Source organism: Schizophyllum commune, assembly GCF_000143185.2.
Source record: "Schizophyllum commune H4-8 unplaced genomic scaffold SCHCOscaffold_10, whole genome shotgun sequence".
In the NCBI taxonomy this organism is placed as follows: domain Eukaryota; kingdom Fungi; phylum Basidiomycota; class Agaricomycetes; order Agaricales; family Schizophyllaceae; genus Schizophyllum; species Schizophyllum commune.
The window spans coordinates 1,741,921-1,755,556 of NW_026089547.1; the positions used below are offsets into that span (position 1 = coordinate 1,741,921).

Below are 13,636 nucleotides of genomic sequence, written 5' to 3' on the forward strand. Positions count from 1 at the left end.
ACTTTCGGCTTCTAAGATGGTCTTCGAGCAAGTACAGCGCGTACTTCATGCAAATTATTTGGAGCGTGGACGCAAGCGCTACCTTGAAATCAGACGGACCTCTGCGCGTGAGACAAACGTCACTGATTCCCATAGCGGTCGACCTTACTATTAGGTTCTTGATTCTGGCTGTCACCTCATCGTCGCCTAGTTCACGGTCAACCGCTTCAGCTGTACTCCCTACTTGTGAGCAGCTCTCATCTCGGCCACAGGCAAATATGCCCGATCGCGCGATGCGTCTGCCTCAAGAACTCGTGGATGCCATCGTCGCGCACGTCGACTACGGACGAACGTTCGAAAATACCTTGCTCCTTCTTCGTGCACTGTCTTTTCGCCTCAGATCTGCATCAATCTGCATGACGATACCATCGACCTCACCGACGAGAGGTCCTATCGCACGCTCTTCGCGCTCTTCGATCTCTCTCCCTCCATCCTCTCCAACGTATGCCACATCAAGATCGACTTTCAATATCCCATAGACCACTTTCCACAAGAAAATTCACCGGTCACGTTGCTTCGTACATGTCCTGGTCTTCGGTCCATACACCTCTACAGTCTCCTTCCGTCGAGGCTATCCGACGAGCGCCGACGCACCGTACTCCACGCCATGCAGTTCCCTACCCTCGAGACGCTGCGGCTGACCTCCTGTCAACTAGACCCGCACCTGATGATGGAGCTCAGTGCCCTGCAGATGCCACCCCTACTGACGAAGATACACCTTTCTTCAGTCAGGCTATCGAGCAGGGTCCAAGACCAGCTCAACGCGCAACCTCCCACCGCACCACGTGGACATGCGCCTGCCTTCACGACGTTCGTGAGCGACCAAAAGAGTCTTGCCTTCGCGCGTCTGCTCTATAGCTCGCGACCGTACCCCTTCGGCAACCTGCGCGAGCTTGGGATCACCCGGGATAGGGCAGATCCGTCGACGTCCAAAGCTCAGCAGTTGCTCAGAAAAAACCCGCGCTTAGCGTGCCTCTCAACTAGCTGCGGTACATCGCATTGCTTCTCCGCCACGATTGCTTTTCTGATGTTTTGCTTCTCGTCCAGGAGACTCACCGCCACGTTATGACCTATCCATCAACGTCGCGTTGCGCACCCTCAGTATACACCTGTTCGTGGTGGAAGCATGGACTCCGATAGGCGTCGTCGCACTTCTGGAGTCCATTCCTGCTTCCGGGGAGCGCACTCTAGAACATTTCAGGCTTAAGAGCGCGAATGACGGAGCCAGAACTGTAGAGGCGCTGGAGGGATGGCAGGCGATGGATACTGCGCTGTGCCGATTTGAGGCCCTACAAACGGTCGAGATGCACTTCGGTATGGTTTGGGCTTCCGCGGGCGAGAAGCTGGCGGAACTACCAGGTTTTATGGAGAAGGTGCATGAGAGGGGGATACTAAACATCACTTACACGCCTCATCAGAAGTGACCTGATATGCGCGTTTGAGAAGCTTGATTTACTTTACTGTAGTCATTTGGAGAATGGTTGATCTGTACTAGTAGTCTCTATAGCAGCGACTTGCAGGACTTCACCGACATCTAAAGCCCACCCGAAGGCGGATTCCATTCAACAAGAAGTAAGATACGCAAGCCCATTCCACAGCGCAGGGACGAGGCAAGGGAAAGTAGACTGAACAGCTACGTATACAAGTCCGGACCGACTAACAGCTTTTGGGTCGTTAAAGTACATCGTGCGAGGTAGCACATCATGCAAAGTAGGCATAACAAAAAGGCGAAGGATCATGCATAGAACAGAGCGTGTCGTAGCGAATAATGTACGAGTAAAAAAAAGTCGGTGACCCCGGCGCCGTAGGGCGGGAGGGGATGAGCTTGGGCGCAAGGGGCAAACAAGTACCTCTTTTGCTCGAGCAAGCATAGGATTCAGGGTAGAATACGTAGCACACTGCAGATGATGCTAGATGTAGGATCCGAAGGCTGTCGCGAAATGTCCGTCCTGTGAATCCATTCCTACATCTACTGCGGTGGCGGCGGGGGCATGTCGGGAATGAGGAAGTGCATCGGGCGCTCATCCCAACTGTTCTTGTTCTTCAAATCCGGTCGGGTAGGATCGAGCGTCGCCGAGCGCGCACTGCCCACCGCGTAGTGCCCGACGCGCCCTCGCTCCGCCTCACCCTTCGCCTGCAGGCTCCTGCGCCGCGAGGTCTTGCCACCTGGGGTGTCGACCGTGTTTACAGAACCTTTGACGGAGTTGTCTGAGGAACGGTGCACAAGCGCGGGAGCAGAGCTAGCAGAAGCCGCCGCTGCAGGAGTGGTCGGGCTCGCTGGCGCAGACGAAGTCTCCTCCGCGGCGATGTAGGATGGCACGGGCTTGCGAGGTGTCTTCCGCGTCGTCGGCGCACGCGTGACCGCGGCAGCTGGCGGAGTCACCTCGGGCGTAGGGGCTTGGGGAGGATAGCTGGGCGTGCGACGATGTTCCGTGCTCGCGCGTCGTGGGGCTTCGGCGCTGCGGCGTTGCTCGTGACTATTCGCGCGTGTGGGGACGGCGCTCTCCAGCTTCTCCTCACTCTCCGAGGTCGGAGACGTGCACGCGCCTACTGTGCTCTCCGACGCGCTGCCGTGCGAAGCGTGGGACAGAATGTGGCCTTGTGAGCCGTCGCTGCTGCGGTGATGGTGCTGCAAACCGAATGGCCCGTTCGTAGCGTAAGGCTTGGGTTGCTTGGAGGGCTTGGTCTGGCGCATGGAGGCAGTCTCAACGCCACTAGGGGTACGCTTGTGCTGCCGGCGGCGGCGACAGAAGAACCAAAGGAAGGCACCAGCAAGGAGCGTAACGCCCGCGATCGAACCGATGACGGCGCCGGCGATGGTACCGGCGTCGACAGAGTCGGAGGAGCTCGCACCGACCGCGACGGCAGTGGCCGAGGAGCCTGTCGCACTGCTAGATGTCTCGGCCCCTTGGCTACCACTTGTGGTCGTGGTGCTAGCCCCCAAGAGGCAGCTAGTATCGGCGCCGTTACGCACGTAGAAGCTGGGGGAGAGATTCGCGACGTAGTTGCGGGAGGGAATGGACGCGTTGAGGTGATACCATCCTTGAGGAACCTCGACGGACGACCATGTGAAGGTGCGCGCGGACGCCCGTATGTCGGTGGAGATGAGGGAGGTAATGCCGCCAGAGCTGGGAGACGCAGCCTCGGAGGTGATGATGCCCGTGGCCTCTCTACGCGCAGGGGTCAAGGTCCCGTCCGACATCGTGAGGTGCAGACTGCGCGACACCGTCTGGCTCGTGGTTGACGACGGCGCGCCGCTCTGTATGACGTCGATGCTCGAGATCTCGAGACGCACTTGCGCATCGGGCCCAGCGTACACCCACTTGATGTCTGCGCCCTCGCAGGTGCTCATCTCGTCTACCGAACTGAAGATGAAGGTCGGGGAAAGGGTGGCCGTAGACGAGCCCGCACTCGTCGTGGTCGTGCCGGTCGTCGTCGTGAGCTGTCGTCCGATGTTCGCTGCATGCGCGACGGGCATCGTGCCCACCACGCCCGCCATGAGAAGTGCCAACGAAGACCTGAGGAGAATGTCGGAGGTCGAAAAGGAGAAATCTCGTATGCAGACTCACATGTCCCTGACCTCGTTGCGCCCCCGTTTCTCTTGCGTGCGACTACCTTGAGGGCCTGATAAGTGCCAGCCGCGTTGTATCTTCCACGTCGCGCTGGATATGCTAGCACCGATGAACGCTGGCAAGATGGAGATGACGGCGAGAGAGAAGTCGCGGACCTCGGAACGCTCTACCGTTGCCGTCTCGGTCTCGCCCACCCGGGCCGTCCCACGCTTAGCATCGGTTTCAAGTTCAAGTTCAACTCGAACCTGTTTCTTCTCGGCAAGACACTCGGCAAGACATGCAATTGAGACGGGCGCGCTGTCTATTGACCACTGTCCAGTATACTCTACTTTGACAGGATCTATCGCGATCAGGATGAAGTGACAGTACAGTAACCTTCAACCTCGACAACTATCACCGCGCCGGAACCCATGCTGAATGTAGAATACAATAGGAAGCGGTATACCTACCAACGGGGAATTTTAAGGACGTATCCTATGAGAAATTCAACAAAGCGAGAGAACAGCGAGAAAAGAGAACAGCATACAGGCTCGAAACCAGTCGAGTCTGCGAGAGCAGTTGCGCGAAGGTATAATTGTGTCATGATGGTATCGTTATGGGGCGGCTAGCCGTCAGAAGCTCACGCCGAGCGCCGGCGACGTGGGCGACGGGATAGAAGCCGGAGAGCGAGGCCGAAGGAGCGCGGACCTGCGCCTCACCAGGATAGGCGGAAGGGCAGGACGCGCGGCGGTAGGCGCGGTAGGCGAAGTGGGTGAAGAAGGCAATAGAATGTGAGGCGAAGGGATGGCCGAGCTGGACAACGGCGCCAGCGCCGCGATGCGCGAAGGCGTCTGGGACGCAGTGGTAGTGCTCGAGGCCTCGGAAATAGCTGCGAAAGGATAGTCAGTACGGATGATCCACATCAATCTAAACGATCACGCACCATCCTCCAATGAGGCGGCCCTCGAAAGAGCGCGGACGCGCGGCGACATCGACAGTCGCTGGCGCGTCGTAGACGGAGAGTGGATGATGGGGGACGATGGCGCGGCGCCTATCACAGGAGACCTGCTCGCAGTGATGGGGGATGCGGTCCCCGACGAGCTGGCCTGAACGGCGTAGGATCCAGCGTCGTTCAAGGATTTTCGCTTCTTGGCTGCGATGCTGATGGTGTGCAGCTCCTGACGATCGTAGTACTCTGGTCAACGTAGGCGTCAGACAGGCCATCGGAATGTGCACCGAAGACGCACCAAAATCCATAAGACTCCCAAGTTGAGGATGAGGACTCCATAGTACTGATGGCTGGTCGTCGAACGTCCGGAGCGCGTCCAGGGAGGCGTCCGCAACTGGCGTGAGGACTGCCTCGGTAGCCGATACGAGCCCGAAGGGAGACATGGTATTGGTAGACAGTAGAGTGTAGCGTGCAACGATGAGGAAGTATGAGGGCAGATCGACGCTCGTGAAGGCAGGATGAGCAGGAGCGAGCGGATGTGGGGGAAAGGAAGAGCAGATTGGATAACGACGCGTCAGAACGCCGGCCTTATATACGGGACGAGCCCTTTGACGAAGAACAAGAGCCCAGAAGAGGCGTGGCGTACCTTGCTCCCCACGAGGACGTTCATTATACGCTCCCCACAGGTGCATCATGACCCCTAGAGAAGCTCTATGAGTACCACGAGGGCCTTTTGTACTCCGACGGGTCGTTGTCAATGGTTGCCGACTCGTGTCAGTCTTCTCCGAGAAGGACCAATAGTCACCGAGCCGCGTCAATCGTAGTCGCTGAGCAGTGTCTGTTGTACCGAGCCGCGCCAATCCTCCCCGAGCCGCATCGGTTCGCGCCATACGTCGATGAACTCTATATCGACGAGTGGTCCCGAGCGCTTCTATCACACGCATCGGACAGATCTGCAAGAATGTTTGGCAGGCGGACAAAGGGAATCACATTGACAGCTCATCCCCTTGGGGAAGTATACGCACCTTCGGATCCCGATCCTGACGTCTACGCGTCGAAGTCGCGCGTTAGCTGCGTGGTAGTCGCTCGCGGAATTGGTCGTCGGTACAGGCCGATGTGCTAGATGCCGTCGATAGGCGTCGTTGAACTCCGCGCCACTGTCAGCCTCGCGGCACCCGGGCGTGTGGCGAGCGGAATACAAAGGGAAGTACTGTGAAAGTCGTGAAAGGTTGGGAGCACGTTGAGGCCGGCCTTGTATCCCGGCTGCGATAAAGGCCTTCGGCGCCGGATCTGAAATGGTCAGCCCCTTGGGTTACAATAGCCGCTGCGCCACAACGCGAGGCGCACGACCTGGTTACGCCTTTCGGCAAGTTTTCTTTTCAGCAACTTCAGGTTCGAAACAGATGAACAGAAAGAAATCTTCCGGCTCCAGCAAGACATGAAATGCAGTGTTGGATACAGAAAGAAGGGGATATGAATACAGAAATGCGGTGATGAATGCGATAGCAAAGTAAGTCGGACAAGCAGCTCAGTTGAACAGCTTGTTGACGGACGTGTTGCCCTCTTGGTTCTTCTTCAGGACCTGTGCGCGATTGTGATTAGCCTCGAAAGTAACAACAAAGTGGACGTTGCCGTACCTTCGCCACCGCAAACTCGAAGTCCTCCTGTGTGACGTGTTGTCTGCGCTCGCGCAGCGCGTACATACCAGCTTCCGTGCAGATACCGCGCACTTCAGCGCCAGAGCATTGTCCCATCTTCTCGGCGAGTGACCGGAGGTTGATGCCTCGTTGGAGGGACATCTACGTCGTGGTAAGTATGATGATTAAGGTACGGTGCGGATACTTCTTACCTTGCGAGAGTGAATGCGAAGAATGGCGACACGAGCCTCTGGCCCTGGTGGTGGGAACTCGATCTTACGGTCGATACGTCCGGGTCGCAAAAGAGCAGAGTCAAGGATATCTGGCAAAGAGTAAGCAAATGTACTTAGTTCACGTCGAGATGATGCGCACCTATCCGATTTGTGGCCATGATGACCTTGATGTTCTTCGTCGACTCGAAGCCATCAAGCTGGTTCAGCAACTCCAACATGGTACGCTGGACCTCAGAGTCGCCACCGCCTCCACCACCCTCACCACGCGAGCTGCCGATAGAGTCGATCTCGTCCATGAAGATGATACTGGGTGCGTGTTCCCGCGCCATGACGAACAGCTCGCGCACCATGCGCGAACCCTCACCAATGTACTTCTGCACGAGCTCGCTACCACTGACACGGATGAAGCGGCAGTCTGTGTGATGCGCGACCGCGCGCGCGAGGAGGGTCTTTCCAGTTCCGGGTGGGCCGTACAGCAGGACGCCCTTTGGCTGAGCGATACCAAGGGACTCGAAGAGCTCGGGGTGCTTGACGGGCAGCTCAATGACTTCCTTGATCTCCTTGATCTGCTTGTCGAGACCGCCGACCATCTCGTATGTCGATTCGGGGACCTTCTCGACCATCATGAGCGAGACGAGCGGGTCGACCTTGTTGGGCAAGATCTTGTGGATGGTGTACGAGTCGGAGCGGAGGGCGACGCGCAGAGAGGGGGTGAGCGTGTTGACATCGATGTCGCTGTCAACGTCGACGACTGGGACGCGTAAGCGCGAGTCGCAGATGGTAAGTGACAGTACGCACTGTACTTCCCCTCCGGTTGCACCTTCACCAAGACCTTAGTCTTGCCCATAACCTTCACGACCTCGCCGACGTAGCTTCCTGGCTCATGTAGTAGCTGAAGCTCTTCCCTGAGGAGCCGAACTATACGACAATCAGCTACGTCGAGGATTATTGCGGCCTAACTCACCACGCGCGTTCAGCGCATTTCGTTGGGCTTCCAGACGGCGCAAGTTCTGCGTCTTCTGGTTTATCAAGAGCTCGGCGGCTTCGATCTTGGCCTGATAATAGGCCTTGATGCCGCCGGGGGCGGTTTGTGGGCGTACGGCGACTGGCATGGTGAGGGTTGAGAGCAAAGGTGAAGAGTGCGCTGAATGACGCGTCGCGTCACGCGAATGACGTCGCGCGGGATTCTAGATCAGCAAAAGCAGTTACTGGCAAGGGTCCAATAGTCTAGTGGTTATGACATCTGTCTTACATTCGGTCGTATAGTTGTATACACAGAAGGTCTCCGGTTCGACCCCGGATTGGACCATTTTGTCTTTCTTGCTGATTTTTGGGTTCAGTTGGATAGCCGAGGACTCTTTTTTTTGTTCGCCAAAGTTGCGCTATAGTATTTGACTGCTTTTGTGTTGCCCAGAATGGAGGAGCCGCGCTCTGCTGTCAATGTCATGGGAACAGCTCCGAAATCTGTGAAGACCAGAGGGAACGTTCTTGCTCTCAACTTCCATGACGACCCTGCCTACTGAGCTTCTCTTCACTGTCCTCGAACGCCTGAACGGAGAAAAGGCCGCTCTGAGCACCGTCAGTCTCACTGGGCGCACACTTCTCACCCCCTCTCGGGCTATACTCTTCCAAAGCGTCTGCCTGCACCCGGCTAATACCTCGTCGTTCATCGAGTTGCTCGCATCTCCCCATACCACACTCCCTCCCGCAGTGCGCCAGCTTAGTCTTCTGCAGCGCTTGGACCCTGACATCAGCGAGACGTCTGTGAGCGGTGACGCTGATGGACCGGAATGGCTGGATAAATCCATCGATGTTCTCGCGCGCTTGCGCTGCGTGGATGTCCTGCAGATAGACCGCATCGAATGGTGCCAGCTCGCGCCTGCGACGCGCACTACGCTCACGACGGCACTCTCTGGGATCACGCGTTTCCGCTTGTCTGCGGTGGCGATGGACACACTTGACGACCTGGTTGCTCTTGTTTGCGCATTCCCTCACCTCGAGACTCTCGCGTTGGATGATATTGGATGGGACGTGCCCGATGCTAGTCCTTCCCATCGGTTTCCGGCTGGATTGCGCAGACTTCACCTTGGTAGCTTATGTAAACGCGACTTGCTGGAATGGATGCGCGCGCGGTCGCCGGTCCCGCTTGTCAAGCACCTGAGCCTCGGCGCCGTGTCACCCGCCGATGCACAAGAAATTGGGGAGTACATCGCTGTCGCAAACTCGCAGCTTCAGTCCCTACGCGTGGCCTTCAACTCGCTCGATGCTGGCGGCGATGCGGGTGCGCCACATTTCCCGTCCGAAATCTCACGCCACTTCCTCAAACATTATACCAGAGGACTTCTCAAAGGCTGTCGACCTATCACGATGCACAGCGCTGCGCTCGCTTTGGATAGACGAGCTCGTGTATTTCGCACTGTTCCGCCTCACCAGCCCTTTCCCATGGCTCGTGGACATCCTTCTCCAAGCCGCCGTACTTCCCGAGCTCGAGCGCATAACGTTGACACTTTACATCGACGCCGCCGAACAGCTTGACGCGAGTGAGAAGCCCGCGCACTGGGCTGCGCTCGACGCCGTCTTCGCACCCCCGAACTTCCTCAACCTCGTCGCGCTTGACGTGCTCATCTGCGGACATGCCGCGCTGCCATCCGTAGACGTCGCACTCCGGGCCAAACTGCCGACCTGCGCGAGCCGCGGCCTGCTCAGGGTCATCGCGTGCGACGCAGCGGGCATCTGGGACTGACCGTCCTGCATCAGGGCCCGGGGAGGGGGAATTGTGATGGGAGCGCGAACCCCGCAGGGCCTGGGCGGGAGCTGATATAGACTAATGTGAGGCACCTCATCCCATTGAGTCCTTGATTGAGCGGTACTGACGTCGGGACGGGTTCCGTCAGACTCGCAGGAACCCGCAGGGGCTGACGGTGCTAGCGGCGCGATGAGGGCTCGCCATCACGAATCTGCATTTGTCTGGCAGGCTGGCAGTGGGTGATGCGGGGATCAACGTCGACGACATAGCGGCGGCGCCGCCTTCAGGCTGTTGGTGATGTTTTAGAGCAGGAGACGGGTGTACTTGGATGCACTGAATGAACTGTCATCATCGGCGGCCTAGGAGGAGGTTTCGCGGTTTGAGGATTTTGGTGCGGAGCTATTGAACAGTGGGGTCCATGTCGCCACCAGTGCTGTCGTTATCGCGGTGTATCATCAATCGTCCTTGTTATTACATGTCCCAAAGGTCATTTGAGCCCTCAGCACCTGAATGCGCAGCCTTTATTGCTGATGATATCGCGCCGAGGGAGCTCAGACCGCCGCACGCAGACCGCACGCCGCAGGGACATTTGCCACTATTTGCTGCCCATAATTAAATCTATCGGCTATCCCCGATGCCTTTGTATTCCGAAAGGGGAAAGCAGTGATTGTTCCTTGAGCCTATTCATTCCCATTCAGCGGATCTCAGGAGGATTCCCATGTCTGCTGTGGGATTCCTGTGCTGGGGATGCGTCCCTTGGGGCTGTCTAGCCTGTACCTCCTTGACCTGACGGGATGGGGTGCGAGGCGGACACGGGAGGACGTAAGACGCCAGACGGTAGCACGACAGCGGTTTGGTATTGACAGTCGCACCCGGCTGGCGCGCGACCCCAATAGCCAGGAGTAGCGCCGCCCGCGGTAATAGGCATTGCCTGGGCTGGTTCACCTAACTGATATAGTGGGCTTGTGGTTAGCATGAGGTGGCCACCCTGTTTCTTGCAAGGCTACGGCGATTTATCTCTCTAGCACGAGGCCGGACATAGCAGTCTAGACCTCCAGTATACTTTAGAGGCGCGAATTATACAGGATTCGCGACGCACCTCGTTCACACCCTCGCTACCATTGAAGTACACCAGGCAGTGCGCATGGAGACCCGCAAGTTGATCATCGCTGTAGCCCAGCTTGATTGCATTGAAGAGACGAGTAGAATAAAATTGCTGGTAAATACACTTGGTTTGTGATAGAGCAGGTTGTGACTTTGATAGATTGATGATTCCTCGACATACTAAATTAGTGGGGGAGGGTAGTACGAAAGGGAATCGTAGAACGGCGACCATGCGCGCGCGCCTGGGTCAACAGGCGCTGATAAATTGTCCATATGCTCCGGCGAACGTAACAACGTGCGCTGGGCAGCATGAGAGGCAGGTACGACGAGGGTGGAGGAAGTCTGGAAGTCCGTCCATGGCGCGAGACCACGGGCAGGAGAAGGCACGCCTGGCTCGCCCGAGGAAAGCAAGGTACGCTCCGTAATCCTGCGCGAGTCGAGTCGCCCGACCGGCAGGGCAGGAACGACGATGCCGGACGGGAGCAGAAAACAGGAGGCGCGGGCCCGGCAGGAACCCTCTCGGCGTCACCGGGACACGCGATGGCGGCGGCGGCGTCAACGGCGTCCTCGGTCCCGCGCGCCGAGAGCTTCGGACGGCAGCCCGAACAGTCCACACGTCGTCGAGAGGGTTGCGCGCGAGCTTGCGAAGGGCGCGCCCGACTTCGCAGCGGAGTCCGCGGACCCCGCCTCCTGCGCGCAGGCTCGCGAAGCGGCGCGCCACCGCCATACGTCCTCGCCGCCGCGCCCGCGTCGCTCATTTCTGATTGCCAGGGTGCGCTTTGGGATATTTCGTCCTCGGACGGATCTTGTTCTTCTTGAGGGCTAGCGGACGCTCCTTTCCACGCAGACGCGAGTACACACCGCAGGCGTTGCACACCTGCGTGCCGTCCTTCCCTCTGCGCCAGACAGAACTGCAACGGTAGAGATCAGCACGAATATTCAGGTGCCGATAGGGAAACATATAGCAAGGAGACGAGGGTGAGATGATGCGAGACGAGGCGATGAGGAGAAGGTAAAGATGAAACAGCCGGTTGTGGGTGGAGAGTATTCGCAGCGCGTGTAGGGGAGGGCCAGAGTACGCAGGAGGGAACGATGGGACAGACGCAATGAATGGAGGACAGATGGCCGATGCGAGTATAGCGCACTCCAAACACGGAGAAGTCGAAGACCCGAGGGATAAATCAGGAAGAGAAGGATGATTAGGAGAAGGAGGAGTTAACGGATGAATTATGGGAATAAAGGTGTACGCGGGAGAGGGGAAAAGGCGTGACCTGAGCGCACTCGCTCCGGAGCCAGGTCAAGCCTAAACATAATCATGGAAAATGTGCGAGGGGAGCGGCGTCACGGTGGAAAGAGGCGGCATAAGAGGAGGAATGCGAGGGGGTTGGTGACGACAAAGGGGCGTTGTTAACTTTACGCGCACCGTCGCCCCCCGGATAAGACAAAGAAAGAGAAACAGGAACGCAATGAAGGAAGCAAATGAAGGGAGCCAATAATAATGAAGAAAGCCACTCACGTCCGATGTGTCCCGCAATGGCTGCATGTCGGGGCGTTGGGGTCGTCCTCGCCAGTATCGTCCTCCTGGTCGGCCTCGATGAGGACCTTTGGCCGGTGCATATGACGCTGCTTGTAGAAGAGACCGCATGCGTTGCAGAGGAGCTGGAAATTCGAGGGATCGCGCCGCCATAATGGACTGCACAGAATATTAGTGGACGTCGAGAAGGACAACAAGCGACGCACGTCTGCTTCACGCCGCAATGTGAGCACTGCTTCTCCGTCTGCTGAGGCTTTTGGGAGGCGTTGGGAAGCGATCGCTCGCTGGTCGTGGGGGAGGATGCGTCGTGGAGGTCGAGCCCGTTCGACTCGGGCGAGTCGCGCTTGAAGGTGCGGTCTTCAACGACGCGAGACGGGCCAGCGTCCATGCCGCTACGGGAGCCGGTGTTCATGATAACGCGCGCGTCGAAGCTTGTCCGTAATGAGCCAGATTGCGACCCGTCCCCGTCGATCCAAGAAGGACCGTCGCCCATGACGCCCGGCATGTAGCGCTGCTCCCAATTTGCGTCGCGATATCGAGGAGGCATATTTGGCGAGTGCGAGTGCACACGGGAGTTGGTTGGCGAGCGAGGGGAGGAAATGCGGGTATCGGGGGGCAAGGGTAGGTCAGGAGGCATGCGTAGATCGCCAGCGGGAACGCGGGGGTCGCCTGCCATACGCATGTCGCTGGACAGACGAACGTCAGAGGACATACGATGATGTGGGGGGACGAGGTGATCGTTGGATAGGCGCTGAGAAGTCAGGCGAGAATCGGCGGACATGGCGTCAGGGAAATAATAGGGCTCCATTTCGCCGCGTCCCCAGTTTATGTCGAGGGACTGCGACGCGTGCTGTATTTGCTGAGGATGGGAGGAGGACATCTGGGGGTGCGAGGAGTTCATGGGCATCATAAAGTCGTTCTGCTGCATGATGGTGCGTGGGTGGGATATGTAGCCATGGTCGGCGAGCCTCCCGTGCTGCTGAGGAGGATAGGAGGAGGGGAAGTCGTAGCCCACTAGGCCCGATGAGCGTGCGGGAGGGGGATACAGAGCACCGGACTCACCATCCCCCCACTCGCCCTGGGAGGACGAGTCAACGATCTGAGTGTAGGAACGCGCCGGGCGGCGCGCGTTCATGCTGTAGTGGCCGTCGGACATGCAGAGAGGACCGAAAGGGGCGGGGAATGATCACGACCGACCATGGGCGGAGTCGCTGGTTATATAAATGATCGAGGAACCTGTTGGATGCCGCATCGCGTGGGACAAGCGTGCTGCGTGTAGTATAACAAACGGAGCCACCCGTTTCTGCGGTACCATATACGGCACGAATGAACAACTGAGACCGCGCGCCCGATCCGCCAATTGACCCGGTTTATCGTGATAACGTGACGGACCGGCGGGCTGGCCTCCTTTTTACGGAAGTTGACCAGCCCGCTCGGGCCTGCCACCCGGCTGCGGGTGCTGTTGCGCATTTCTCGAATACGAAAATGCAGGGTCTGCGCCGTGTTGGAATGACGGCATGTGCGGCAGCGCACGCGCAGGACAATGGCCAAGGCCATGGCCCGAGGCGCAGAGAGTGCTGCGCCGCTGGCCTCGAGGTTTGCGGGCGAGCACGGAGGCGCGCGGTGCTCGTTATGGGTAGATGAAGGTGGCCCGGTGCGGGGATGGCGAGTAACGCAGCACGCTGGGCTGGGCTAACTGTCAATGTCAGTATAGCTAATGGTTCCGGCCAGTCAATTACACCGTCGTCATCAGGTTTCAGCCTCTGGCGAATATGTATAGTGCCTGGCTTCACAGCGAGCCCGCTGGCATTCGCCTTGTCAGTGGTCGGGGTAGATCATCTGA

General features: G+C 58.1%; 6 protein-coding genes and 1 non-coding gene across 7 annotated transcripts; 3 read left to right on the top strand and 4 right to left on the bottom strand.

Annotated features, from left to right (window-relative positions):
- Positions 1–174: 174 nt before the first annotated feature.
- Positions 175–1,571, top strand: SCHCODRAFT_02751843 (uncharacterized protein). The gene is made up of 2 exons (XM_050347253.1): positions 175–1,028; positions 1,087–1,571. Exons 1-2 carry the CDS (start codon positions 647–649, stop codon positions 1,461–1,463), a joined length of 759 nt encoding a protein of 252 aa, XP_050198630.1. The 5' UTR covers positions 175–646; the 3' UTR covers positions 1,464–1,571.
- On the bottom strand, positions 1,559–5,102 carry SCHCODRAFT_01159800 (uncharacterized protein). The gene is made up of 7 exons (XM_003028494.2): positions 4,838–5,102; positions 4,534–4,696; positions 4,235–4,479; positions 4,138–4,157; positions 4,061–4,085; positions 3,609–3,912; positions 1,559–3,557 (listed from the first exon to the last, which is right to left on the bottom strand). The coding sequence occupies exons 1-7, from the start codon at positions 4,980–4,982 to the stop codon at positions 2,009–2,011; spliced, it is 2,451 nt and encodes an 816-aa protein (XP_003028540.1). The 5' UTR covers positions 4,983–5,102; the 3' UTR covers positions 1,559–2,008.
- Positions 5,103–5,928: 826 nt separating this feature from the next.
- Positions 5,929–7,550, bottom strand: SCHCODRAFT_02751845 (26S proteasome regulatory complex ATPase RPT6). The gene is made up of 6 exons (XM_003028493.2): positions 7,374–7,550; positions 7,208–7,327; positions 6,549–7,160; positions 6,389–6,498; positions 6,177–6,338; positions 5,929–6,121 (listed from the first exon to the last, which is right to left on the bottom strand). Exons 1-6 carry the CDS (start codon positions 7,519–7,521, stop codon positions 6,068–6,070), a joined length of 1,206 nt encoding a protein of 401 aa, XP_003028539.1. The 5' UTR covers positions 7,522–7,550; the 3' UTR covers positions 5,929–6,067.
- A 75-nt stretch (positions 7,551–7,625) lies between these two features.
- Positions 7,626–7,718, top strand: SCHCODRAFT_t203. Its single transcript has one exon. It is a non-coding gene; the product is annotated as a tRNA-Val (tRNA).
- Positions 7,719–8,356: 638 nt separating this feature from the next.
- SCHCODRAFT_02602157 (uncharacterized protein) lies at positions 8,357–9,152 on the top strand (the record flags this gene model as incomplete). The annotated part of the gene is made up of 2 exons (XM_003028813.2): positions 8,357–8,690; positions 8,746–9,152. 2 exons carry the CDS (start codon positions 8,357–8,359, stop codon positions 9,150–9,152), a joined length of 741 nt encoding a protein of 246 aa, XP_003028859.1.
- A 1,159-nt stretch (positions 9,153–10,311) lies between these two features.
- SCHCODRAFT_02063250 (uncharacterized protein) lies at positions 10,312–11,180 on the bottom strand. The gene has a single exon (XM_050341656.1). The coding sequence runs from the start codon at positions 11,015–11,017 to the stop codon at positions 10,445–10,447; it is 573 nt and encodes a 190-aa protein (XP_050198631.1). The 5' UTR covers positions 11,018–11,180; the 3' UTR covers positions 10,312–10,444.
- Positions 11,014–12,505, bottom strand: SCHCODRAFT_02671352 (glucocorticoid receptor-like (DNA-binding domain); the record flags this gene model as incomplete). Its single annotated transcript, XM_003028492.2, has 3 exons — positions 11,014–11,170; positions 11,776–11,952; positions 12,000–12,505. 3 exons carry the CDS (start codon positions 12,503–12,505, stop codon positions 11,014–11,016), a joined length of 840 nt encoding a protein of 279 aa, XP_003028538.1.
- Between the last annotated feature and the right edge of the window lie 1,131 nt (positions 12,506–13,636).

Bases quoted from the DNA above. Each gene is read 5' to 3' on its own strand.
- SCHCODRAFT_02063250 (XM_050341656.1), bottom strand. From the start codon at position 11,017: ATGAGCGACGCGGGCGCGGCGGCGAGGACGTATGGCGGTGGCGCGCCG.
- SCHCODRAFT_02751843 (XM_050347253.1), top strand. From the start codon at position 647: ATGCAGTTCCCTACCCTCGAGACGCTGCGGCTGACCTCCTGTCAACTA. The intron at 1,029-1,086 runs GTACATCGCATT...CTTCTCGTCCAG, and splicing joins GTGCCTCTCAACTAGCTGCG to GAGACTCACCGCCACGTTAT.
- SCHCODRAFT_02751845 (XM_003028493.2), bottom strand. From the start codon at position 7,521: ATGCCAGTCGCCGTACGCCCACAAACCGCCCCCGGCGGCATCAAGGCC. The intron at 7,161-7,207 runs GTGCGTACTGTC...TACGCGTCCCAG, and splicing joins GCAACCGGAGGGGAAGTACA to TCGTCGACGTTGACAGCGAC. The intron at 6,499-6,548 runs GTGCGCATCATC...ACTCTTTGCCAG, and splicing joins CATGGCCACAAATCGGATAG to ATATCCTTGACTCTGCTCTT.
- SCHCODRAFT_01159800 (XM_003028494.2), bottom strand. From the start codon at position 4,982: ATGTCTCCCTTCGGGCTCGTATCGGCTACCGAGGCAGTCCTCACGCCA. The intron at 4,158-4,234 runs GTGAGCTTCTGA...CTGCTCTCGCAG, and splicing joins CCACGTCGCCGGCGCTCGGC to ACTCGACTGGTTTCGAGCCT. The intron at 3,913-4,060 runs GTAGGTATACCG...AGTGGTCAATAG, and splicing joins GTCCTTAAAATTCCCCGTTG to ACAGCGCGCCCGTCTCAATT.